Source organism: Syngnathus typhle, linkage group LG12, assembly GCF_033458585.1.
Source record: "Syngnathus typhle isolate RoL2023-S1 ecotype Sweden linkage group LG12, RoL_Styp_1.0, whole genome shotgun sequence".
Taxonomy (NCBI): Eukaryota; Metazoa; Chordata; class Actinopteri; order Syngnathiformes; family Syngnathidae; genus Syngnathus; species Syngnathus typhle.
The window spans coordinates 8,652,863-8,679,427 of NC_083749.1; the positions used below are offsets into that span (position 1 = coordinate 8,652,863).

The window sequence follows — 26,565 nt, forward strand, 5'->3', positions numbered from 1 at the left end:
CAGTAATACAGACATTATTTGGCAAAAGGGCACTTTTTCAAGCATTTATCAAAACATGAGAGTTGCTACAAATAAAGAAAATCTTCCTCCAGGGTACGTGTTGATGTAGTTCATACTTGGCCTCCTCATTATGAAGAACTGTGTTAAAGTTTGCCTGTTATTCTACCAACCGTCCAGCAGCTTCAATACGGTTTGCCATAAGATACAAAAAGCAAAAAAAAAAAAAAAAGGCAATAGGAAGCCTTACAGTAAGCGGAACAAGCCAAGCCGTTGGTTCAACTGAAACAAATCATGCGCGTACAAAAACCAAAATTATGTGGCACCTTTCAGATTTTTATTTTGCATCGTTTTACTCCAAGCGAGAAAACGCTAACTTAAATTTACGGAGCTGTGTAACACTGTCACTGTGGCGTCACTTCCACATGGGCATTGGCAGCTTTTTGCTCTTATTGGAAGTTTGGACTAGAAAGCCCGTATCGCCCAGATGCAAGTGTAAACTATCGTAGGATAAAAGAAAATCATGGAACGGATTGAAGCAAGAGACTGATGCTGATAAACTATTTAGTTTAGTCGGGATGTTTTGACAGATCAACTGTCCAGGATTTTTTGGAAAAAGACAGTCCAGCTGCTTTTTAGGTTTCTCAACCAAAACGAATACGACGGGATGTCCGACTTGGATGATTTTGTGGCGAGCGGCGATGGTACCGTGGCTTCTGTTCCCTCAAGGCCTCAGGGAACGTGTGCTTAAGCCCGGCAAAGCTAGGAGTGGTTCAGGTCCAGGTATGGCAGTCCTCGCTGGCGTTTGGTGTCGGTCCTACTTTTGTGCTGATTAGACCAAGTGATCAGAAGTAGAGCGCTGGCTCGCTACTGTAGTCAGACAGGGACGAACTATCTGCTGGTGTTAGCTGAGGACGCAGAAAAAGATATAAGAACAAACATATTCACTTTCACAAGACAAATTTCACAACAAGCAGGTTTTCATACAGATTAGTGTTGCAGGTAACAATAGTTATAAGACCTAATCGAATAATTGGATTTAAAAATATGTTTTGATTAGCATCACTGTCATATTTTCAAATAGAAAGTGCAAAAACTGCATTAACATTGTGATTCAGTTACCGTTTTGTTCCGTAAATGTCATAAAATAGGCAAAAATGTCGATCATTGTTTTCCAAAGTTAAATGTCTTCTTTTAATTCAACACACATCAGCTTTTATGGAGGACTGTGAAAACCTGAATTTTTTTATTCTTGAGGATTTGTCCATTCATTGTTGCACCTCCGCTCCAGATAAAACATTTGTAAGTTTAACATTTAAGTATTTTTCTTACAAATATCTACAGTATTTATGCCTTGATACTACAAAAGCATAGGTTAGCGATAGCAACGCAAGAGCAAAATTCACTCAAATTCATCCATTCAAATTACGAAATCCAGTTAAAGTTAGGTTCCGGAATCTGATAATTGCTCTATGTTCCTAAATCCAAACGATTTTGTGGTCCTACAAATGAAGAGATACAGCACATAAAATAATTCTGAAATAGAGTAAAAAATATGTAAATTTAACCTGAACGTATACAGTGAAACCTCCACTTACGCACGTCCCTTCAACTTACAAACTTTCCCAGATACAAACCAAAGACTCCAGATTGTCAGAGCGTGTCAGGTCTCATTTACCGCATTTCCCTTTTGTCTCTACGCTTAGCTCAGCCACATTCTGTGTTTGTCTCGGTGTGTTAGCATATTGACAAGTTCATCCGGTTTTTGTAGTCAATCATGTCTTCGAAGAAGGCTATTGCAAAAAGCAGCGAGGGTAGTCAGAAGAGGGCGTGACAAATGTAGAAATTAAGCTTACTTAAATGGATTCTCCCCCGCCTCCCCGCTCTCAAGTGCCTACTCTTAAAGCGAATGATCACGTCTTTGAAGGAGACTAACCTCCAAACTCGATCATGGAATAAATTCAGTTTGGGGGTCAAGGTTTCACTGTGCACTTCTATCACATTTTGATTGGAGTCCATTGATGTGGCGGAGAAAGGCAGTAAGTGAATAAATGAATGAATGTTTTCCGAATACCGCTACTTCCAGACATAACATCCGTTAAACTGCATTGAGATCAGTTGAAAATAACTTGAAAATGCTTTGCATTTTAGACATGAACCTTCCTATATAAAGGAAACTGGTCTTCAAATACTGCACCTGGTTGAACAAACCTAATTTTTTGAGTAATTTCTTACCTTCCCAATGACATTTGTATATGCTCTTTAATTTGACCTTATTGCTCCTTGGGGCATCAAACATCAGAACACACACAATGGGCTGACAAAAAAATAAAATGGTGCTGCGATCTCACCATGACCTCCTCTGTTGTCTGTGTTTGGTGTGAAGAGGACTCCTCCTTATTAACACTGTCCTCTTGCTTGTATTCTTGCCAGGTGCTGAAGTCTATCGAGTGCTTGGGAACGTAGTTTGCAAGGTCTACACATAAAAACATAGACATAGTTTGTTGTTGATAATACTTAACTTGCAAACAAAATTTTGTTTGTCTAGTATTATTATTTCTCAAAATGAGTAAGAGTGGTGGGGGTGGGGGGGGTCAACACAGTGGGGTACACTGGTTAGCATGGCCTTCCTGTGTGGGGTTTGCATGTTCCCCCCGTGACTGCGTGGGTTTCCACCGTGAACTGGGTTTTCTTCCAACGTTCAAATAACAGTCATGGGAGGCCGATTGAACAAGATTGAATCCACGTGTGCCCTGTGATTTGCTGGAGACTGGTTCAGAGATTACACTGCCAAAGTCAGGTCAAATAGACTCCTGTGCACCCGCCACCCTCGAGAGGACAACCGATTCAGAAAAACTGGATGGATGGATATTGTAAGAGTGGGTGACTATTTTTTTTTTTTGTACTGAGAAAATACACAATCATTTTTTAATTAGTAATAAGAATGCATGCATCTAATTTGGATCATTCAAGCTCCACAACTTTTTTTTGGTTGTTGTTGAAAATGTAGTGCACAAGGAGTCCACTAAGGGTCACTATTCTCAAACTTACATCATCTCTATTAGGGGTTAAACTTGCCTACTGCTACATCAATTAAACAATAGCTCACCATTGCTGCTGTTAGTGTGTGCGGGCGAGCTTGTGAAACTGGGACGAGGGATGTGGATGCGTCCCACCATGCTGGGCAGTTCTTCCTTGACCTTTGTTTCACGTTTGTCCTCGTCTGCCTCCTCGCCGCTGTCCCACGTGCTGCTTTCTGACGGGTACTCATACGTACTGTGGAGACTTGACTCATTGAAGGAAATCTTCAGCTGAATGAGACACAATTTAAAAAGAATATTGAATTCATTGATGGGCATTAAAGGTTTTTAACTTTTGCATGAAAACAATTATGATAGTGACTATGCTACACAACAAATGTGACAAGCAGACAGGTGGAAGGTAGGAGGTTCTGGTTTCTTTTTTATGTTTGAGGCTTGTAGCATAGGCCAAAAATGAAACATTGGAGCCGAGAAATTAAAGTGAAACAAGCAGTAAAGAAAACACACTACTGTTTATTTCAAATAAATGTTCCAAGTTAAAAAAAAAAAGGTTCATAAGCACAACTGCAAACAATATTCTGATATTCTGTAAATTAACACCTACAATCAAATTTATGTCATTTAAATTACAGTGTCTTCAATCTTTCAAAGACATTCATTACTGCCCCCCGCCCGCCATGAATTTCTTTGAGGACAATATTGAGTTGAGCCAATTATTCAAAACAAATATATTCTTTTGGGTCTCGTAGGTTTTACAACCACAAAGATGTGAATTACAGGCAGAGTATTTGATTGTTTTACAATACTCTGTCCTTTGGTAATAGTTTAACTTCACAGAGTTATTTTCTAGTACAAAAACAAAAGGATAAATTTATCCATCTAGCTTAATATTTCAGCCATAAATGTATGCAGTATATCAGTTACTTTGGGTACTCAGTTTTCCTTCTACATCCCAAAAAGCTAGGCCGACTGTCCACTCCAAATTGTCCGTAGGTGTGAGTACGATGGCTGTTTCTGTGTACCCTGCGATTGACTGGCGACCAGTTCAGGGTGTCCCAGCAAACCACCCAAAGTCAGCTGGGATAGGCTCTGGCATCCCCGCAACCTACGTGATAAAAAGCGCTTCAAAAAAATGGAGGGATCGATGCATGGATGGATTTTTTTAGAGGCAAGTTATTCCGTCAGTATTATGAGAGCAGCATCTCTGCGTGTTTTGTTGTTGCATAATCTATTTATCCATCCATTTTGTAGAGACCGTTTCCTCATTGTCCTTGTTCTCCTGGAGCCTATTCCACCTATGCCAGCCGATTTGGGGCAGGAGTTAAACTAGAATGGTTGCCAGTGAATTGCTGGGCACATTCGGTATCGCCAAACCATTCACTATCATATTCACACCTCTGGAGGAATTTCAGGTCTTGTCATCCAGGCATGGGAGAACAAATTTGAAAACACTGGGAGATCATGCAAACTTCTCACATGAGGGCCTGGGATGAGATCTAAACCCACCATGCTACTCGATTCTTACTCTAATTGGCAAAAACGGAATAGTGTTTGCCTAGCAATCATAAACATTAGGGCTGTGCCAGATACTGGTATTTATACCGATACCAGCTTTATTATTAGGTATTGCCAATACCAGCAACGTCCACCCTCTCATAGCCGTTTTCAGGAGAAAATTGGCGTTGATTTCACGCAATTTTAAAGTCCATTGCTATATTAGCATTAAATACCGTAATTTTCGGACTATAAGTCGCGGGTTTTTTTCCCATAGTTTGGGTGGGGGGGGCGACTTATACTCAGGAGCGACTTATATACATATGTTTTGTTTTCACTTTTTTGGGTATTTTATGGCTGGTGCGACTTATACTCCGGTGCGACTTATAGTCCGAAAATTACGGTAGGTCTTTCTTGAACACTATGTCATTGTTTTGGGGAGAAATTTCCTGCATCAAAAGTACAAGTTGTATCAGTACTTAGTATGCCTATCTGAGACTACATTGAGTAACTGAGTACTCATACTGGTAGGTCCCATTGGTGGACTTAACCAAACCTCCTGCAGCTGTTGACTGACCACTTTGCTGGGTCTTCTGGCAGGTGAATCAGGACAAAAAAAGTCTGATGTCTTCTCATTTAAAGCCCATATTTGATTGTATTGGCGACAAGCATTTAATCTCTTGCTTTCATTATTACAGCGAACAAGGACAACAGTTTAATACTTCCTTACAATGCTGTGATTAGACAGTCTTATCGCACGGCACAGGCCTTTGCTCACAGCCATAACATGTCAGTTGTCTTATTTGACGCTGCTTTTGAAATCGGGTAACCAATGTGCACTTTGTTCAGACCCCTGGCTGTATTGGTGTGTGTGTGTGTGTGTGTGTATACACACACATATACATATACATATATATATACATATACACACACACACACACGCACACGCACGCACGCGCGCACACACACACAAACGCACACACACACACATGGAAAACACCAGTGGTTTGGCGATTCTGTTTACGATGCGCTCCGTAATCAATATCGGACAATTTCCCACGACACAGCTGAACTTCTCTCAAGGCACACAAGTGTGGTTGGGAAACACTGACCTATACAATAATCAGCTTTTCTGTTGAGTTGTGTGTACTGACTAAAGGAGTCAGCTGACTGCTCTTTTAGGACCATACTTCGCGTTGCTGCAACCAAGACCTCAATCTGCTCTAATCTCCATCACAAGGCCACGAGCCAACAAATGGCCTTCCTCGTCACCATTTCCCAGTTAGCACCTCAGCTAAAATGTTCGGAGCGTTTGATTTGGGAAGTACAGTGCGTTCAAAACAAAGTCCTCCAAATTTGTTAAAAATGTCAATAATGTCAGATAGGTGGGGCTTGCCGGAGACCATTACCATCTACCAATTTGCTGAATGATGCAATGATGTGGACCACAAAATAATTAGTAACAGTGATAACTATTAGTCAATCACAAATGAAAAAGAAGTACTTACAGTATTTTCCGCACCATTTAAGGTTCTCAAAAACTCCAATTCCAAAATCTGTAAATTTTGTGTTGCCACAGGGCGATGTAAACGTAATATGTAGACCCGATGAACCAACCACAGGACGTAAAATACATAGACTGGGCCGGTAAACCAATCAATTCGGACTGTACATATTCAAAGAGTAGGTGCCTCAGCCGCCATTGATAAATAAATATTTGTTTGGTTTGTGTAGAGAAAATAGCATTAAGACTAGTTTATAAATGCAAGTAGAAAACAAACAAAACACATTATTTACAGCCTTTAAAATTAAATTTACAAACAAGTGCTTCAAAAATGAAAAGTGAATCATAAAATTATATTTGCATCATTCCAAAATGACCTCTAACAAAAGAACCACATCTCCTTACTTAAAAATATTTTGTACACTAAGCTTACAAACCCCATCAAGTCATTTTCTTATAAAGACATTCTATATGAAGTAAGAAAGAGATTGAGTTTTGGCTCTAAAATTTATCTAGGGTATTGCATTGTATTTACCGTTTTTTTCCATGTATAATGCGCAAAACTTAACTAATTTATTGTCCTAAAATCTGGGGTGCGCATTATACATGGGTACAAAAACAAAACATTTTATTTATTTATTTATTTATTTATTAATCCGGAAATGATACGGAGGCCGCCATTACAGATGCACTTTCTCTGCTGTTCACTTCAAACACGCTCCATACGAACACAATGCTCTCGTATCAGACGCTCGATCACCTGCTCGTTTGCTGTCACAATGTACCGTACACAAATCCGAAACATTTGTTCGCTATCGAGTTTGCTAGCGCATGCGCAGTGATACTGACCGGCAGAATAACATCCGGTTGTTCCCAAAGATGATCTTTTTTCTGAAATAATTTTACGTTTACGGACTTAAGTAGGACTCAAAATTTGGGTGCGTATTATAGATACAGGCTTTTTTTCCAGCATCAACATGCCACTTTTAGGGTGCGTATTATACACGGGGGCGCATTATACATGGAAAAAAACGGTATTTATTTGCAACCCTCACAGCTGATTTGTTCTCCAAGTGACAGCGTAAAATCGTTTTGAATCAGTAGTAATATTTCAAATGATTGTTTTAAGGTAGAACAAGCACGTCCATATTGAAGTGTAGCGTCAGCTATAGACATTCAATGGCAAACATCTTGTAGTACTCTTATTTTTGCTTTTTTCCTAAAATAATGTTGATTGAAAAAGACATGTGAAATCAATGCTAATAAAAGTGCTACATTTTACCATACTGAGCCATTAAATAGTTGGTTCCTTGATTCTGACAGTGACTTGTTTTTTACCATCATAGCACAGTGTTCTCAGAGGAATTCTTAAGCAAAGAGCCAGTCTATGAATAGGTCAAGCTCTCTTCTGGGACCACTTTGTCTTTTACATTGCCTTTTATCTGAAAGCGTTAATTCTCACATTGCTTTTAACCTATAAAACCACACCGGAGAAATGTAATGCTAATCGTTGTTGGGATTAGGTGACAAAATCTGCTTCATGGAGGGAAAAGTGAGTCTTTCTGTCCTGTGGGATATAAGTGGGGGCCCAACGCTGAAGGATTCCACGTTTAGCATAGTGTGCTCAGTCAGTGATCTGGAATATGGGCAGACTAACAACTCTTTCATTGTGTCGCTTTTGTTTTCCTATTCATCAAAGACTGGATGCCTCGGGATGAGCATGAATGGAAGAGGAAGCGAGTGTGGCAGTTTTATGTCTTTGCTTTTGAAGAGAGTTCAAGACCAACACAAAATTCAGCTTAGTTAATAAACATAAAAAAGAACAATCGCCATTTTAAAAATGTTCACTACTAGGTTTACAGGGTGTGTAAAATAGTCGAGTATATCAAAGAAACATGAATCCAATTTGCAAGTTTAATTTCACAAACATTTTAAAAAAAATAAGCCTTTAAATTTGCACAAGGCAGGGGAGTTCCAACAGTCACAGCAACAGATGCGTCATATGTTTAATCTCCCTCTACATCAAATGATGTGGCGGGCCGTATCTGGCCCCCGGGCCTTGAGTTTGACACCTATGTATTAAGGCATATGGCAGGAAACCGGAGTGCCTGGAGAAAACCCACACGGGGAGAACATGCAAACTCCACACAGAGAGAGCCGTAGGTGGAATCGAACCCGCACCCTTCAAATTGTGAAGTGGATGTGCTAACCAGTGCTGCCGAGAAAGAGCGTATTGTATTGTATTGAGATGATTTTTGTCGGACGAGCAGTGCAGCGTGTCAAGTTGACGAGAGGGGTGGGAATGTGTCTTCACTGGCTACTGAAGGCACACATGGAAAAGTATGCATGATTAGGTTTTAAAAACAGTTACCTCTGGCATATGCAGTACATTGAAACTGAAATGTTTTGCAACTATGGGCACGTTAAGGTGTATGGCGGCTTAGAGGAGAAGGGCCCATGATTAGTGATGTGATTGGAGCTAATCTCCTGCCAGCTAGATAATATTAGACTAGCAGAGCATGTACAGCATGTGAGGAGTTTAAATGCAGCTGCATGAGTGCCTGAGGTGAACAACGCTAAAGTAACCATGTGCTCATACCAAACAAGTACTGCAATACTTGCGGAACAACCTAGTCCTAATATCAAGATTATGGCTGCAGAAATCTGCCAGATAATGTCGCACCATGTGCATAACAGGAATAGTGGGGAATTATAAAAAGAAAATTTACAATTATTTTGGCCATAATTTATGACAACATATCTGGCAAATCTACTCTACAATTTGTTTCTGTTGAGTTTACATAATTTAGTAAATAATGCCACATGTTAGTATGAATTGTAACATCAACCAGCAATGCTCAACACATTGCAGGCAGAAAAGAAGAATTGACATGGCTGTTATTATTTTACACACAATCTAAAGTTACTGTTTGTCTTTTCAAAAAAAAAAAAAACAACAACAATATAAATGTACAATATAAAAAAGTCACCCTCCCCATATTGTTTGAGAATGAAGCTTCCTGATATATTAGTTAGATGGCCTCCTTTTAAGCAAAATCATCTCTTGCTATTCAGAACTCTACATGCGCTCGAGGCGTTGGCACATTTCTCGGTAAATACGAGGTTGGATCAGATATGCCGTTTCTTAAACCGATCCACTATCGAGCATAACAACACTGACTTTAGTGTGTGGAAGCTCACTCAGCCGTGTAGGTGTCTGATGTTTGCAGATATGGCACTCGGCAGAGCCAGTAAGCATCTGTGTTTACACTGTCAAGTCTCAAGATAGTGTGAGTTGATGCTCTTGTCGTATTCTCTTTGGAGATGGAGATGAGTGTGAGTGGATCAGATGATGAGGAGATGTGGATGAGTGGTTGCGTATTGCATCGTCAAACAAATGTACTAATGTACACACACACACACACACACACACACACACACACATTGAAAATATGCAACAGTAAGAGGCCTAGTTCAAGCATCTTCATGACATTTCAGTTTTCCATCATCATTGCCATTCACGACAGCTTTTTTTTTTTTAATTGCGACGTCAAATCTGACGTAGCGGTGGGTGTGAGTCAGACAGAGAAAGTGTGCGCCTATACCCAGGAAAGCTAATGACTGGATAGAATGGCCACAGCCTGAGTTGTCATGGCGACAGGTGCCATGGTTATATGACAAGAGGGAAATGGGAGAGTGGAGGAAGCAGACCCTTAGGAAGGAAAATAAACAGAGGAATAGCATCAATCTTCATGAAAGCAATGTTTAAGAATATCAACACTTCACAAGAAATCTGATTTATGAAACACTCAGAACTATAAATAAAAACATTTAGGCAGTCTGTGCACTGTGACAGACCAAATACAAATCAGAAACATTTTTTTTATCATAAAGGGCAAGGGAGGGTGGCAAACACTGCTGCTGAATCTGTTTTCCTCAAGATTTGACATTCAAATACAGCATACTCAAGTTCAATAAGAGGTAAAAAAAAGTTTTCAGTCTGCACCTACAACCATTTGCTCAGTTTCTGCTTTTAGTCTATTTATTTTCTTACTTGAGGACATGAAACAGCACATGCACAGGACACGCACACACACGCACATGCGCAGACACACACACACACCATAGACTTAAACACGCCTACTATGACAAAGGGGCTTCGCTAGTTGAATTCACCAACATCATACCAACATTACAGGGTTGTGCACGTGCCCGAGGACTGTGTAGGAAAACAAACCCGAGTATGACTTCTTGAGAATATTGCAAAGAACTATAGTCTATATATATTTTCATGAGTGGGCATGTGCGCAGCCAAAAAGTGCCGAGAGAATTTATATAAATGGTTTGCACCGACTACAATAATACAAAGCACTTGCCGTGGAGCTTCTACTAGCCAGTAGGTATTTGTCATTCAAATGATTTACTTTTCAGACTACTGCCCATTTTGTGCAGTAGATTGCATTATGTTTGTACCTAATATTTATGCAAAGTCATAATTTACTTGACTTTCACCTTGTTTTTCTTGTTTTATTTTTCTTCATTTGATCGATGATGTATAGTTTACATGTTTGTAACTACATTTCTAGTCTAGTCACCAGCAAAGCCATGCCACAAAAACTCTGTGGTTTCACACAAAGAGTGCAATTTAAAGAGTTGCAATAGCCTGAATATGGCAAATCCAAAAACACAATTAATACAAAGAAAGATGGTATCAAGGCCAACACTAGAAAAGAGGCAAAACATGTTTCCCACAACTATTGCCAATCAATCTTTGCCTGCAGCAGTTTGCCGTTCCAATACTTTAAGAGGGCACTGCCACTATCTATTTATTTGAACTATTCTTCATATCTTATAAAAAAAACATCTCGCTTCATAATTAAGCCCAATATATGAACTGATATATTTAATTTTTGTAAATAGAAGGGGTGGAGTGTTTCAGGAAGTGTACGGGAGGAAAAATGGGGACCGTCTGCTGAGTGGTAAATAATTAAACACAATGGACTTTCACACCTATAGCACTCGCGCATGACGTAAAGGCATCACCGTGCCCTTTTTGTGAGCCTTCCTGTTCTACAGGGGACTTAAAACAATTAATCTCATTTCTATTTTTAACCTGATGGCATTTAAGATCAACTAAAATAACATACTCATAGACACACACAATGGTTTCGACAAACAAAGGAAGTTGAGCGATGCCACAACAGCAGCAACGTAGTAGTCAATAAGAGGAGTGACTCACTGGTACAGTATTCCTTCGGAAGAAGATGAACACCGCCCTTTTTAGGACTGACTTCTAGGACTGTGTACTACACGTTTGTAAAAGTTTGTGACTCATATATTTTAGTACCTCTTGTTTTAATGTAACATCACCATCATGGATCGATCAACATACCAACCCTTCCAAGTTACCGGTAAACTAATTAGGCGAGTTTGCACGAGGCAATAGTTGTTTTATTACATTTGCACTATGTTGCTTTATGTGACATGTACGATATATGTACCAGGTTGAAATGCACAGCCAACATAATGATAGTAAACTCTGTGGGGATCTCTACCTGTATTGCGTGTTTCCTAACCATAACCTAAAAATGCAGCTCGGGGGGGAAAAAGGGGCGGGTGAAAATATTGTCTACGTTTACACTAGCATAATGCCTTTAATCTGATTAGAGTTGGGATTAAAATTCTTATCAGATGCACTGTTGATCGCAATGGCCTTGATCCGATCAGAATATTCCACCCGCGGTGTGTACATGATGCATTTTCATTCTGATCAGGCTTTTAATCTGAATAAATGTGTCGATGTAAACATAATCATTGAATCACCGCACTTTGGACGTGATTGGCATTGTATGGAAGCAAGCGCCTTCTACTTTTAAATCTGACATTTTGAGTAAATTTGGTGCAAAACTTAACAGTCCAATAACAGTTTCTGGTCGTGTGCAAATACAAGGACCTTTGACCATAAAATGTTGTGTAAAACCAGCAATTTAAGGAGAAGCTATAGATTGCAGATATGCACAAAGGAAGATAGACATGCCCCTTTTGAACTGTGTCACTGCTATACAATTACAACAGGAGTACTGGGAATAATATTTAAGATTGTTTTTATTATTAGATTATTCTTTTGGGCATTTTTTTACTTTTGTACTTCATAAACAAAAAAAGGTTCTGGAAACATGTTTATGTTCAGGTGTTGCTGAAAAAGAAAATGTGACGCAACATACCATATATGTTAAATATCGCAAAATTGTCCAAATTTACTCTTGAATTTTTTGTAAATTTGTACTTCTACCTAAATCATTATCAGGCATTTACTTAAAGATCAAATTGAATCAAAATTGAACTAATATTGTAACTTTACCCTGAAAGAGTGAATATAATTCTCAACATAAATATTCAATAACCACAAATGGAAAGGTTACTACGCATTGTGCAATCCTTTTTCTCATTACATTGTCTGGGCAAATATGAATGCCTCATTCCCACAATGACCAGTCTACAAAAGCAAAACATTAAAACAAAACCACTCCACCCAGTCTACGTTTTGCTACCAGATGTATCTTGACATCATTTTGTGGTAAAAAAAAAACCTTATCCAATCAATAATACGCAGATGGAAAGTGACTCAATCCTGGGCTATAAATTTCACTAGAAAGCCCAAACTGATTTTATTCAGATGCAAGCATATCGTTGTTCAAGGAAGCTGCACTTGACCTACATAGCTTCCCCTTTTCAATAAAAAGATGATCACCGGAGAGTGGAGGGACATGGATAAAAAAAAAGCAAGACATTGTGAGGTGGGCCAGCATGCCATGCAGACTGCTCCATTTGGTTATAATGAGAGTGTACAGCAGGACTTGATGTGGAATAATATATTTTCTGGAAAATGTAAAGAAAGAACTTATGTTCTACTTTAGTAAAGCCATAAAGTGTGGAACATTCTTTTTAAGCCTGATAAAAATAAAAAAATTAAAAAAAGGTTGGTTTTGCAGGGAAAAACACAACCCAGCCCAAAGCTCTCATCTGAGGCAATGTTCGGCGACTGCTTTAACGCAGAACAAAAATTCCACACAAATTATACTGGTCAAAGGGGGCCTTGATGCTTTTGTAATTGCTCGTGCAGTCCGGCTGCCGGAAAGAAAAGGATGGGAGAAAATGAGAATGAGAGAATTCAGTATGTCTTCATATGACAATGCTGTTACACAAGGTGTGTCAAAATATTGCTTTGACAATCTTGAACCAATATCTCCCACTGCAAAGTTCAAATTAGCACCCAAGAACTGTTCAAACCCAAAGTATTATATTCATCATGATAATGTAGTCAAAGTGCATGATTAAAGAGTGCCCTCAGTAGAGGACGGATCTTTACAAAGGCCCTGAAGGAGTCAGTAATATAAGAAGCTGTCAAAATTAACCAATTAGTCAACAAGTAATCAATTATCAGATTAATCAACAATTATTTCAATAATCAAGTAATCGCTTAGAGGCAATTTTTACCAAATCCTCTAATGTCAGCCTCTCAACAACAAATTCATACATTTTATCTTGACAGCCCAAGTAATATCTGCTGTTTTTCATGGACCAAAGTTGTTGATACAATAATAATTTAAAAACATACTAACTTATGCTACCATGATAACACAGGGATGAAGAGTTGATAGAGGTGTGAGCCTGGACCTATCCCTCAAGTTACTGGGTTGTTCCTCAGCCTCTCAAACTGCTTACATTTTCTAGAAATACATTGCTTGATTGTGTCATCAAATGAACACACAGTGATAGGAAAGCGTGTTTCGAGGAGGCATCTGAAACATTGTCTGGAAAATATCAGATCATCAGCTAATTTAAAGTGCGAGGTTGGCAGAAAAGATAATTACAATGGATTCAAGCACACACTCTCCATTTGATACAATTTGAAATAAAAATACAAAAACAAGTAGGTGGGGTACGTTTACTGTATTTTCCTACTTAAAAGAGGCTGGCATTGGAAAGCAGAGGATTTACAGCATGCCAGGTCAAGAAAACCCTAAAGCAGGTCAACATTGTGAGAGGCTGAAACATCCAACTTGATCTATTTGCAGACAAATTCATTGGTAAAGTGCGGTAACTATACATACTATATATTGTGCAGCGAGACTGAGCGGTCATCAACTTATAAACTAAACCAATATTGCCACGGTTACCTCTTTCTTACACACCACGAAACACCGAGCTAAACAACCAATACGAGCGACACAGAATGAAGCTAAAAATAATCCTCGACATGCAGGTTAATTGAGCGCCGCACTTGTCTGACAATCATAAACTCCTGTAGCAATTCATCATGATCAATTTAAGGCCTTTTGAACATAATATGTAAACACCCTAAGCAACAGTCACCAGACCAGAACCAGACTTTGCTACCATCTAATTACAACACATTATCGGTCATGATATCGCTTTAACTGTATAACACAGGTCCACAGCTTCTTTCTTGGCTGAATACACCTCTTCTCTTCTTGAAAAAAGAACCGTGCTTTAATGAGATTGTGCCGCCAGCTTTTGCAGGGCGGTGTGCCAAAAAAAAAAAAAAATGTTTCGTGTGAATGGTGAGGCCACACCTCTTGATAGTCTGCTGCAAAGGGCAAGTCAAGCGTGGCAAGTGACAATTTGTAATTGTCGGCACAACCCTGAGAAACTAGGGGGAAGCAAATGCAACTAGAGTTTTTCCTGTGACTGGCAGGCTCTATAGAACTTGGATCAGATGAAACTTGAATGACGCTTGATCATTTTTTTTTCATTTTGTTCTAACTTTTATTTATTTAAATGTAATTCATTTTAGAGCAAGTTTGTTGGTTTATAAAAGTTTGTGTGTACCGTAAATTCCGGACTATAGGCCGCACCAGCTAAAATTGGGGGATATTTTAGTTTTTTTCTTATATAAGCCGCACCGGACTATAAGCCGCACGTGCACACGCGTTTTTTACAAAGAAAGACCGTTCACAGAAAGCCTTTTTAAAGTTTTTATAACATACTTTAACATGTCTTTCTAAACATTGCCTGTGATGAAGGGTTTAGAGCCCTTTGACGCAGGTCACCTAGCGTGCATTCCTACTAAAGCTCATAATAGTCACAAGCAACACAGCCAGAATAAGCAGCAGCAAAATAGTATTTTTGTTGTTTTTTTCTTCACGATACCGCAGTGTATAGAAGTGATCAAGTCATCACAAAAATCACGAAAAAAATCCTTATATAAGCCGCACCTGACTATAAGCCGCATGGTTCAAAATTTTGGAAAAAAGTCGCGGCTTATAGTCCGGAATTTACGGTATATATATATATATACACACACACACAAATAAATGATATTTGTTCTGTTTATGTAACATTTGTAAATCATACCTTCTTGTTGCCAAGGGTGCCCGACTTGGAAAGACAGGACTTTCCGACGGAAAGGTACCCACCGATGACCTCAATCTCATCTACAGCTGGGTAGCGTTTCTTAAGCAGAGAGCCCAGTTGAGTGTATGGGGCCTGAGGGGGCGTAGATCCCGGTGAGGCATCACTTGAGGGATCTTCTTGGGGTTCAGGTGAACTGGGCTTAACCTCAGCCTCTGCCCGGCGTTTAGGCACCACAGTAAAAGTGTTCCCCTTCCTCCTCTGCGCTATGGGGCTGTGTGCAGGGGCACGAAGTGGGGTTCCCACATCAATGTCATCTATGTTTGTGACAGGCAGATGTTCTGCAGGAGGAGTGACTACAGTTGTGGGGGGAGGCGAAGGGTCCCGTGAAAGGGCACGTGGAGATAAAGTGGGTGATAATGGGACAACTGGAGAAGAGGGAGGAGAAGTCAAGGCAGGTGGAGAAAGTGTGGTAGGAGATGGAGACAGATTCTGTGAGAGCGTAGGCGATGAAGGAGATGTGGCAACAGACGGAAGTGAGTGGGGCGTACACAGGCGCGCCCCTTCCTTGTCGTTTTTTGCATCCTTCAGTTTTTGGAGCATTACTGCAGGTGTAGATATGTGAGAAGATGGCACTCCTGACACAGGCTGCTCTGCCACTCTGTGAGAAGGGGACGTTATAGCAGGGCTAGGTGATGCCGTCTGGCCACTTTCAAGTGTGGCTGCAAGATGTCGCTTGGGAATCACCATAAAAGAGTTTTTAGACTGGATACGCAGATTTGCCAGGGCCCGTGCCTGAGTATCTTCAGCGGGTATTTGGGAGAGGTCTGGCTTAGGGGACGGACAAATTTCAAAGTCACGTGACTTGTGCAACACCTTGGATGAGACGGCGTGACGACTCTGCATTGATGATGGCACCGTGGAATTGAGGATCAGCTCCGAAATCATCTTGTGCGCCTCGTCTGGTTCATCCCTTGGTGTGGCCGCTGTCCGATGATCACCGCTCTCTTCAAGTTGCTGCCGGAAGGAAGACGCCGGTTTAGAAGATTCAATGTTGTGCTGAGGACCAGCCGTCTCAAGTACGGGAGAATGCGGTTTTGCTTTTGGAGAACTCAGGAGGACAGGCGATGACGACTGCTTGCTGCTCGAGTTTTTGACCCAATCTGTTTTGGGCTTTGGCATCAGATCGAGCTGCGGCTTGGCCCGGCTTCTCTGTCTTCTGCTGGCACTTCCATCTAGATCTAGCAGGTTCTCAGTGCTGTGAGATTTTTTCTGCAGCTTCCCGTAGTTGGAGTCAAATTTCTGCAGTATTCGGCTCACCATCCCTTGCCCCTCACCTGCCTCACATGATGGGTCTCTGTGGTTCGGTCGACCGAGGGTGCTCAAGTTCTCCTCACTCTTGCTCAACGTAGTGTCATAAATGACCACTTCCTTTGCTCTTATCTCAGTTATAGCATTCCCTCTTCTTTCCAACAGATCATTCATTGAGCTATAACCGTTTTGTTGCCAAATGGGACTTTTTACTCCTTCGCCTTCGAGAGCGTAATCGGGATCCGACTCGATTATGAGAATATTCTCCGCTCGGATTGTCCGTATTCCAGGAACATTACCGTAAAGCTCCAAAATGTGTTGGATCGGACGAGTGGCGTTTTCCCTGTCCTGTCGCCTCCGTCGCTCCTTCTCCAGCTTGATGAAGGGGTTCTGTTCCAGCGGGCCCAGACTCTCCTGGAGCACCAAGCTCTCTTGTCCGTCAACTTGACTTCTCGCTGTCCCTTCCAAAGCCACCGGTCTTTTTTCTTTGTTGTTGGCGATGTGCTGACTGGTCGCCGTGTTGGAATAGTTTCGTCCGGAGTGCGAGTCGTCTCGGTTAGGTACGCCACTATTGGCACCGTTAATCGTTTGTTCCCCATTACTGCGTTTTAGACTCCCACCTGCGCCATTCTCCGTGGCTCCCCCTGAGCCCCCGCTCTTCGCCTTCCTCCTCTCCAAGATCTCTCGCTTCCAGGCCGGCATCCTCGGGCTCTCTTGTCCAGTCTCCTTGCGGGCGTACCTTAACTCTCCTCCGCCAGACATTGCGTTGCGGGGATTACGCGGGGTTAGGTGGTGTAGAAGAGGCAGGCTTCACTGCGGTCTTGCCGCGGCCTGGTGCAGCTCCGTAACCTGCGTTCGACTGTACCTGCGGTATCGTTCACAGTGCGATCCCACACATCTTTCCAACCTCTCTTTTTCTTTTCTCGAATCTCACCGCTTCCGTCGCTCCGCTCGGTTTTCCGCGAACACCGCCCCGCCTCCCCGCCGCAGTAAAAGCTACTTCCAGGTTCCTCTTCGCTTCTTGATTGGCTGCTTGGTCCTGCAAACACACCCATTTCGTCACAGTGGCGCAAAACCACACCCGTTTCTATTGTTGACTGGGCCAAAAGGATCTGTCAATCAAACGGTATTGCTTTCAAGATCACCTGACTTTCTTTGGTGTTTTTTTTTTTTTAAAGCGTTCTTTACATCTGCATAAATTAAAACATCCCTCGTTTAAAAGTAGACAGAAAACGAGGTAACAATCGCAGTTTACTTTGCGCGTTTGCGCTCGCATACAATATTCCACCTGTCGATAATCCGGTTGGAATAAACAACATGCGACCCGAGAAGAGGATTGGTTTGTATGAATCAGCACCCTGATGACTGCACACAAGAGATTACTGTACCTCATCAAACTTTCATTACCAAGCCTTTTGTGGCACAATGAGTGCAATGACAAAAGAACTAAGTACGCGAAGAGCGCACATTGCTCATTGATCTTCAAGGGGAAATCCCAGTCACAAATTCCAACTAGCAATCATTGCGCCTCGGATAAACCTAATGGGATACGTACTATACTGACACTGCGTATCTGGTGCTTGTGGGCGTTATTAATCATGCTTTTGTCAACTCGTTTATTGGTTTAACTTTTACGTATATGTATAAACAAAACAAAGCGCCTTTAAAGATAAAAAATAAATCCGCACGGATTTAATCAGACATAACTGAAAGCAATTTTTGCTTTAATGACAATTACATGCTAATATTCCTATACTCAATAACACGCAAATTATAAACGATGACTACGTATGCTGACTATTAGATTTTTCATGGAATGTGAAACCAGTGATTTGGCTTGCGTAAAAAGTAATGTTTTCCGTCATCAAAGCAAAAGCGCCTCCCTGTGGTTAAATGAAGGAGTGCTAGACTCCCACTGACCGTGTTACTCAGGACTTACCCGCTCGTAGCTTCTCAGAAAAGAACAAGATTAAATATTGGTTTATTTACATTTTATATACATCTTAAGTTGCAGTAATAACAAATCATAAATATCTTGTCAAAGTCTGAGCTAAATCGACACATACAGCCATGTACTTTCCACACAATGGCCAATTTTAGACACCGCTGCCATTTGCCAACATGCGTGTCATCTATGTGCACATGTGTGGGCAGCAGGCAAAATAAAAAGTGACTCACTTAAACTTAATTTTTCCAACCCAAGAAGAAAACATTACTGGTGCAACTGCTTGTGCCGTGTTTCTTATCCCACGGTACCTCACTGCATTGTGTTCATTTCTTTTTTTCTTCAAAGGTTGTCTATCACCTATTGCACAAATAAGAGGCACTATTATGTCCCATATTCACCCAATATCTCACACCATGCACCCTCAACAACACACAAATGTGTGAAAACTCAGTCTGTTGACTGCTCTCAAAGCTGTTATATCGTTGACTTCATTTTATTGTCAGGAGCAAATCAAATGTTTAGCATAAAATCATGTGACTAGGACTAACTTCAAGGTCAAAAGTTGCTGGAATGGACACGTAAAAAAAAAATTCCCAAAATACATTGACACAAAGGTAGGACTTTCTCCATAATACAGCGGACATTTTGAAGCACTGTATATCTAAACAACCAAACACAGTGACAGTTTTTGTTCAGTTTGGTTGAATTAGAAACACAGACACAAATTAAATGTGTGCAACACGTGGAACATACGGCTTTGATCCATGTTCACAACAAACAAGGTGGTGCCATAAAGCCAAACTGAAGCACAGACCCTTGTTGTGCTTTAAACTTCTTGACAGCAGATGAAAACCGCTTCCTGCAATGTTTAACATCCAACCACCTCCTCAGTTCACTCGGCATGCTCGTATCATCAGCAGCTGCAGAAGGATGAAGAGTGGTGAGACGATGAGGCCAAACCAAAGGTCTCTGGCTTGTTCTTGCTCCGCCAACTTTTGGCACAGCAGCACCTCACACACCAGCTTCAGACTGAGCACCGTTAGCACCCAAAGCAGCCGCAGCACTGCCAGGCGCTTCTCATTCTCCTGGTAAAGCCGGATGGATACTATAGCTGTGAAGTAGGTGCTGAGACCGTCAGCGGCAAACAAGGGGACAAACACCAGCCACCAGCTTAACGTGGGGGTGAACATGTCAGCACGAAGGGCAACCAGCATGCTGAAAACCAGCAACGCCAGTAAGTGAAGAAAGAGTTCAAAAGTGGCAAAGCCTAGCCACTGAACAAGTTCGCGTAAAGAGAACAGCATGGTGGAGAAATCTGGATGTTCAGTTAGATATGTACTGTTGAAAAACAACTGGTGTCCTGAGTAGATGCCACCTAGGAGGAGTTAAGACTTGCCAGATGTGTCTGGTCGAGGGAGGTCATAAAGCTCATAAGAGACACTTCACTTTTGGCTACATCTCTGAATCCATCCAGATGCAAGATGTACTCCGAGTCTCTGGATATCAGAAAACACTCCTAGAAAACAATGACAATAAAAGTGTGAGGACATGACCTTTATTTAATTAGTTTAGCAGCATCGACTGGCCGTATATGCACACATTTTCTCGCACACATTCTTATGTCTTATCAACTAGTGTTATCCAAGCGAAAACTGTTAAATTCAGTCCATATTGAAGCGCAGAGAACAAGGCATCGTCGCAGAGAGCTTAACATTGGAGCCAGCCTCATCGCAACACAAGTTCTAGCAAACAACACATTACCGGAGATGAAACAGTCAAACTGGCGTTCCATATAACTCTTGAATTGAGTTATGAATTATGAGTAATTGTGTGACTACACGTTTCTGTACCTCAATCGGAGTGGAGTGCTGTCTTTTCCATTTAGTTGTGGAAAAGCGACAATGCACAATGCTAACACAGCATTAGCATCGTCATTTTTTTATCTCACCGTTACGGCAACATCGCGAGAATACCATGCAATAGTATGGTGGCCGATACACTACTATTTGTGGCGTCCGTTTTAACCAAATAACCCAATGTTCTGACGTGTCGAATTAATGCTAACGATACGATACGTGCCACAATGTAATTATTCGTTTGATGGGATATGCCTGGTATAATTGTTTGGGTTTTAGCAACCACCGAGTCGCTAGATGGCGATAGTGGGAACTAGCAAAGTATTAACAGCGTGGGTCGAATCTAAAGAAGAAGAATCTACTAGTCAATCCACTGAAGGAGAGTCACGCTGTTGGACTTGACTAGTTTCTCCAGGTAAGTACAGTTTTTAATTCTTTGATTTTCTTATTAGTTTCTTGTTGACGTCGTTTTTAAATTTGGCGTAACTTCAAACATTTTTCCTGCCAGAGGTGACCACTCACTTGAGTTTTCCCGATGTCTTCAAACGCACCCGATACAAAATGTGTCAAAAGTGTTTGCTTACAACCTAATTTATTGTGTTGTGTTTATGCTCATTAATGGACTCTGCAGTAATATATAAATAGACTTTTAAAAAGTAATTTAGTAAACCAAAGTTGTTTGAGAAGCAGCTTCACGCATGCTTGGTCAGTTTTAACGCTGACTGAACCGTGATGAAGGACAATGATGTGCATGAGGTGATTCTTAATGGAGACATTCCCAATGTCTTCTGCTCATTGTCTATATTTGTGTGTACAGCATTTGTCTGTCCCAGGGTCAAGATGCAGGTACCAGCACAGTCCGTCATTCATAGTGGCTACTTCCATCCAACATTAAGATACTGGCAGACCTGTGCCACAGATATAAAAGCAGAAAACTTAATATACCCAATTTTCATCACGTAAGTGACAAACGTTATCTTTAGATGAAATGAAGTATGGGACTTTGATTTTCTGTTTGTTACAACTAAATGAAGGCGTGGGTTGTAAGGTTTTCTCTTGGTCTTACTCCATGTTCCTTGCCAATTGTATAGAGACAATGTTGATGCTGTGGAGCCTATTGGAAGCCTGCCTGGACAAGCCAGGTGAGAAAAACAAAACAAAATCCAGATTGTATTTAATACGAGACTACATTGAATTCCCCATCCATGTTCATGGGTGGAAAAATGTGTGCAAAAATGGCAACTGATATGAAAGGGTGTTGTCTTAAGATAAAAAACCATAAGTCAGGGTGGATCGAACACAAAATACTGTTTCTGGACACAGATAAGATGAGCATGTGCTGCACGCAAACGGGTGATATTATTGTTGTGAAACTTGGTGGTAAATTTTACAACAATATAGCATTTCTCATTCCTAATTCTGATTGTCTTCACGCTCATCGACTTTGGTCATTTTCAGTCGAAGCATGCTATTTCACCGACCTATTGGTTTGGCTGATTTTCTATGTCCGATTGCAACAATTGCACGCATGTTATGAATGGGCATAATAATAAACTAAACAGCTTCATTGACTGTAAAGAATTTAGTTGTGAAAAATTGATTGTTGATGAACCATGTCTTGAAACTAATGAGGCATTATGGAGTGTACTATAATATCAACCAACACTGTTGAAAATCAATTAGTTGATAACAAATCTGTGGCCAAAAATACTGAAACATTGAATAATAATCGATAGGCACCAGGTACTAATTAGACAATTAATTTAGTTAGTATTATTTGCAATACAAGTTAGTTGACTAAGGATGATTATTAAATCGGTATAAATAATCGTGTTTTGTAATTTGTAATGAATACGCTTCTAATGTATTCCCTGTCATAGATATGGAGTGAATAAACTAGAGGGAATGTTGCAGCCGCTTGTAATGAACGGTTTGAAGTGTGTGCTGATTTTTGGGGTGCCTGCAAATATAGCAAAGGTATGTACATTGAATGTTCAACGAGAGCTATGGTATAAATGGAAAGTGTCACTGTATTTGGAAATAATGAGAACTAATGCGTGGACTGAATCATTTATTCATTAAGGGGATTCATATGGACTGTAATATTGAACATATGTTGCATGTTAAATTTTGGGAAAGTTAAAATCACTGTATAAAACCGAATTCCTGCTCTTAAATTTAAGTCAGAATATATGCAGATAAGCGGCTCTTTTGTGGTTTAGGATGACAGAGGGTCAGGGGCAGACACAGATGACACACCAGCCGTGATGGCCGTGAAGAAGATCAGATCTGTTTTCCCTGATCTGCTGGTGGCATGTGACGTCTGCTTGTGTCCCTACACGTCACATGGTCACTGTGGTCAGTGTTACATTTTGTGATAGACTGTCTTCAGCAATGTTTCATGGATCAGTGGTCTCTAATAAGATGGCCAGTGGGTTGGCACCGAAAATCCTTATGTATTTTCATTACTCTTCCAGGTATCTTGAATGAAGATGGCTCTCTGAACAATGATGCCAGCTGTTTGAGACTGGCAGAAGTGGCATTAGCCTACGCCAAAGCTGGTAAACACAGTTTTGTATAATCTGTTTGTCTGTCTCATTTATTAATCTGTCAAGCATTTAAAGTGTCAATCGTCATATATTCACACAAAAATTCACTTGTGCAAGTTTCCTTGTCTCTATAATGGAATTTCAGAATACTTCATGAAAAATAGATATTGAGTATATATCATATCACTTGATAGAAAAACTAACAGTAGTACATATAGGATTGAGTTCAAAAAACATTTTGATCATTTGTATTTCATTTAAAGTTGCGCATTCTTTGGCTATAGACTGTTAGTGTTCTGCTACTGGATATAAATCTGTGTTTCAATATACTGTTTACTGTTGTCTTTGTGGTTGTCCCACTACCATATGTGAAGTGCTTTGTTACCCCTGCAGCTGTTATAAAATATAAATGAAGTTGCTTTGTAATGTATTATATGTATTGTGTATCAACAAGGGAAATGTATGCAAATTGGGGGAATAGTGAGAAATACTATGTATGTACTATGTATATTTTCACCCCAGTTTTAAATCAATATTGAAAGTCTGTGTTTTACTGCAGGTTGTCACATAATTGCTCCCTCTGATATGATGGATGGCAGAGTCTGGGCCATAAAACAAGCATTGCTTGCAAATGGTTTAGGAAACAAGGTACGTTGCACAGGAAAAGAACTATTGCAAACTATTATTATTGAGTTAATCTTAAAAGGGAACATCATCTGTTGATTTAGACCAGTACGCATACCCCCCCCCCCCCCCCCCCCCGGGCTCAGATCAGCCAGTGTTTTCCAGTTAATGGTAGTAAAAGCGATGATAGTATCGCAAACAAAATTAAAGTGTACTGCTCGGTAGTGTTGAGTACAGGACCAAGATGCAAGATGTTTTCCTCTCATATGTTGCAAAAAAACAATTTCACCCTATTTCAAATGATTTATGTATGTTATGCATATTTTTATTTCCAGGTGTCAGTGCTAAGCTACAGTGCCAAGTTTGCTTCATGTTATTATGGCCCTTTCAGGTAAGTAAAGGTATAATATATTGCTTGTTTAAACATATTGAAACCTCTAGCGGTGCCTGTGCAGAGATGCTGCACAGTCCAAGCCAGCTTTTGGGGATAGGCGCTGCTACCAACTCCCTCCTGGAGCGAGAGGGCTTGCCATTCGAGCTGTGGTAAACAATAGTATTCACTCTACTCACATAACATACCGTGTTTTACGGACAATAAGTCAGAGTTTTTTTTTTAATAGTATGGCCTGGGGTGCGATTTATGCGTGAAATTATCATCACATTATATCATTTCAGATGTTATTTTCACACTAAACCGCATGAGGGCGCTATAGGCCTGTGGAATAATTGGAACTGCAACTGAGTCTGACGTAAGCCACGTAGAAGAGAAAGCGCTGTATCTTGTACTTCCAGGGTTAGCGGAGTTGTTCATAAGTGACAACGAGGATGAAGATTTTGTTGGATTTAATGATTTGGAGTGACGCAGATGGTTCGATAAACTTGTTAGCATGTTACTTATGCTATAGTTATTTGAATAACTCTTAATATGTTACATCAGGCACATTTTCAGTTCCTTGCTTGTGTTTATGTCACGTTAGCATACCGTACCTTCAGTCTGTTGTTGCCTATTCTATTTTTATTTTAAATTGCCTTTCAAGATGACATGTCTGTTCTTGGTGTTGGATTTCATCAAATACATTTCCGCCAAATTAAACGCCGGTGCGACTTACATAAGTATTTTTCTTCTTTATTTTGCATTTTATGGCTGGTGCGACTTATAGCCCGGAAAATATGGTAGACACACAAAAGTCAGCAAATTGCACTAAAACTTTAATTGGTGTACTTTATATTACCTTCTTGTTGCACTTGTGCAACTGTTCATTGATTTGGTAATATTTGGACAAGTCACTTGTGTCAAGCCAACGGCATCGTACAATTGTAGAACTGGTTTATAATGTCACCCTCATCATACTCTCATCAATAAAAGGAACTCACCATTGCGAGCATTCAAACAGGATGTTCTCAACAGCAAGTTCCAACAAAGATTGAGAGATGGAAGACTCACAGAAGTAATAATATTAATAAATGTTGCTGTTCAGATCCTTTTTTTAGAGGAATGCGAAGTTGTGCTAAAAATATTGAAAACACAACACAATGCCGAATATTCCCAACTGTATACATGTACATTTGGTTTACAAATGCTATAAGGTGAAGTTTGTGTAACACTTCTGTGCCTTAGGAGCGTGATGTAAGAGAAGGAGCCGATATGCTAATGGTGAAACCGGGTCTGCCGTATTTGGACATAGTGAGAGAAGTCAAGGACAAGGTCTGTTTTAATGATGAGCAATTGAAGAAAAAAAAATAAAGACCTCTTTCTCCAAGTGTTTTAAAATGTTATTTGTCATTAGGCTCCGTGTAGATGTAGTGAGCAACGTTTTCTTCTGTGTCTTCTCAGTTCCCCACTCATCCCCTTGCTGTCTATAATGTGTCGGGAGAGTTCGCCATGATGTGGCATGGCGCACAAGCCGGAGCGTTTGACTTGCGAGTTGCTGTGATGGAGGCCATGACCGCCTTCCGCAGGGCAGGTAAGCACGCGCGTGTTTGTGTGCGTGTTGAATATTGAAAAATATTACTGGAATTACTGTCAATCTTTTAATATTTTTTCCTTTTTAAGGTGCTGACATTATCATTACTTACTACACCCCTCAGTTGCTCGACTGGTTGAAAGAGTGACGAATGAAGATCAGAGCCTCATTGAAGAAGAAATTGTCTTTAAAGCTAATTACCAAAAAGCTGCACTTGAAACTGTCAGGGCAACACGCTTTGACAAATTCAGTACATTTAGGCATTCCTTTAAAGTCTTTGTTGGTGGGATGTGTGTAAAAACACGTTATATTAGTTTTTGTTGTATGCATTTTTTAATATCCCAGATTCCTAGCTATATAAATTACAAACAAACAGTTTAAAAGTTCTCTTATGGGTCAAATTTCTGAATGAATATAAAATGCACCTCTACAATTAAATTTAGGGCAATTTGGCTCTACATCTTTGGATGCAAACCCCCAATTGCTGAATGAAGTTATGGAAAAAGTACTGAAACATAAAACAATTGGATATGTGCATTCAAAACTTGATCATATATCAATATGAATAAACCTATTCAAGATTATTACATTTTTAGGTTCATCCTAAAATTTCAACCAAAAGTTTATTAAGTTTAACTTTATCATTTTTGCGTGCATTTCCAAACAGTCAGAATTGCAATTCCAGTCCTTAAGGGCCCACTTTCCTGTATGTTTTAAGGCAGGGGTGCCAAACTCATTTTTTTTGCGGGCCACATTGTAGTCATAGCTTCTTTCGGAGGGCCGTTATGACTGTCAACCCAAATAAATGTTTGAGCACCTCATATTATATACAGTAAAAGCTACAAAATAAACTGACAAATAACTTGTTTTCAAATCAGACGTGTAAGAACTGGTCAAATATT

General features: G+C 40.3%; 3 protein-coding genes across 3 annotated transcripts; 1 reads left to right on the forward strand and 2 right to left on the reverse strand.

The window, feature by feature from the left end:
- Positions 1-810: 810 nt before the first annotated feature.
- On the reverse strand, positions 811-17,704 carry tprn (taperin). The gene is made up of 4 exons (XM_061293667.1): positions 15,415-17,704; positions 3,107-3,308; positions 2,349-2,473; positions 811-905 (listed from the first exon to the last, which is right to left on the reverse strand). Exons 1-4 carry the CDS (start codon positions 17,482-17,484, stop codon positions 843-845), a joined length of 2,460 nt encoding a protein of 819 aa, XP_061149651.1. The 5' UTR covers positions 17,485-17,704; the 3' UTR covers positions 811-842.
- Positions 17,705-18,686: 982 nt separating this feature from the next.
- tmem203 (transmembrane protein 203) lies at positions 18,687-20,661 on the reverse strand. The gene is made up of 2 exons (XM_061293371.1): positions 20,521-20,661; positions 18,687-20,186 (listed from the first exon to the last, which is right to left on the reverse strand). The coding sequence occupies exon 2, from the start codon at positions 19,972-19,974 to the stop codon at positions 19,558-19,560; it is 417 nt and encodes a 138-aa protein (XP_061149355.1). The 5' UTR covers positions 19,975-20,186; positions 20,521-20,661; the 3' UTR covers positions 18,687-19,557.
- Positions 20,662-20,791: 130 nt separating this feature from the next.
- Positions 20,792-26,247, forward strand: alad (aminolevulinate dehydratase). The gene is made up of 12 exons (XM_061293370.1): positions 20,792-20,941; positions 21,344-21,485; positions 21,618-21,668; positions 22,407-22,503; positions 22,749-22,884; positions 23,004-23,087; positions 23,635-23,723; positions 24,035-24,090; positions 24,155-24,242; positions 25,318-25,404; positions 25,534-25,663; positions 25,753-26,247. The coding sequence occupies exons 2-12, from the start codon at positions 21,367-21,369 to the stop codon at positions 25,809-25,811; spliced, it is 996 nt and encodes a 331-aa protein (XP_061149354.1). The 5' UTR covers positions 20,792-20,941; positions 21,344-21,366; the 3' UTR covers positions 25,812-26,247.
- The last annotated feature ends 318 nt before the right edge of the window (positions 26,248-26,565 follow it).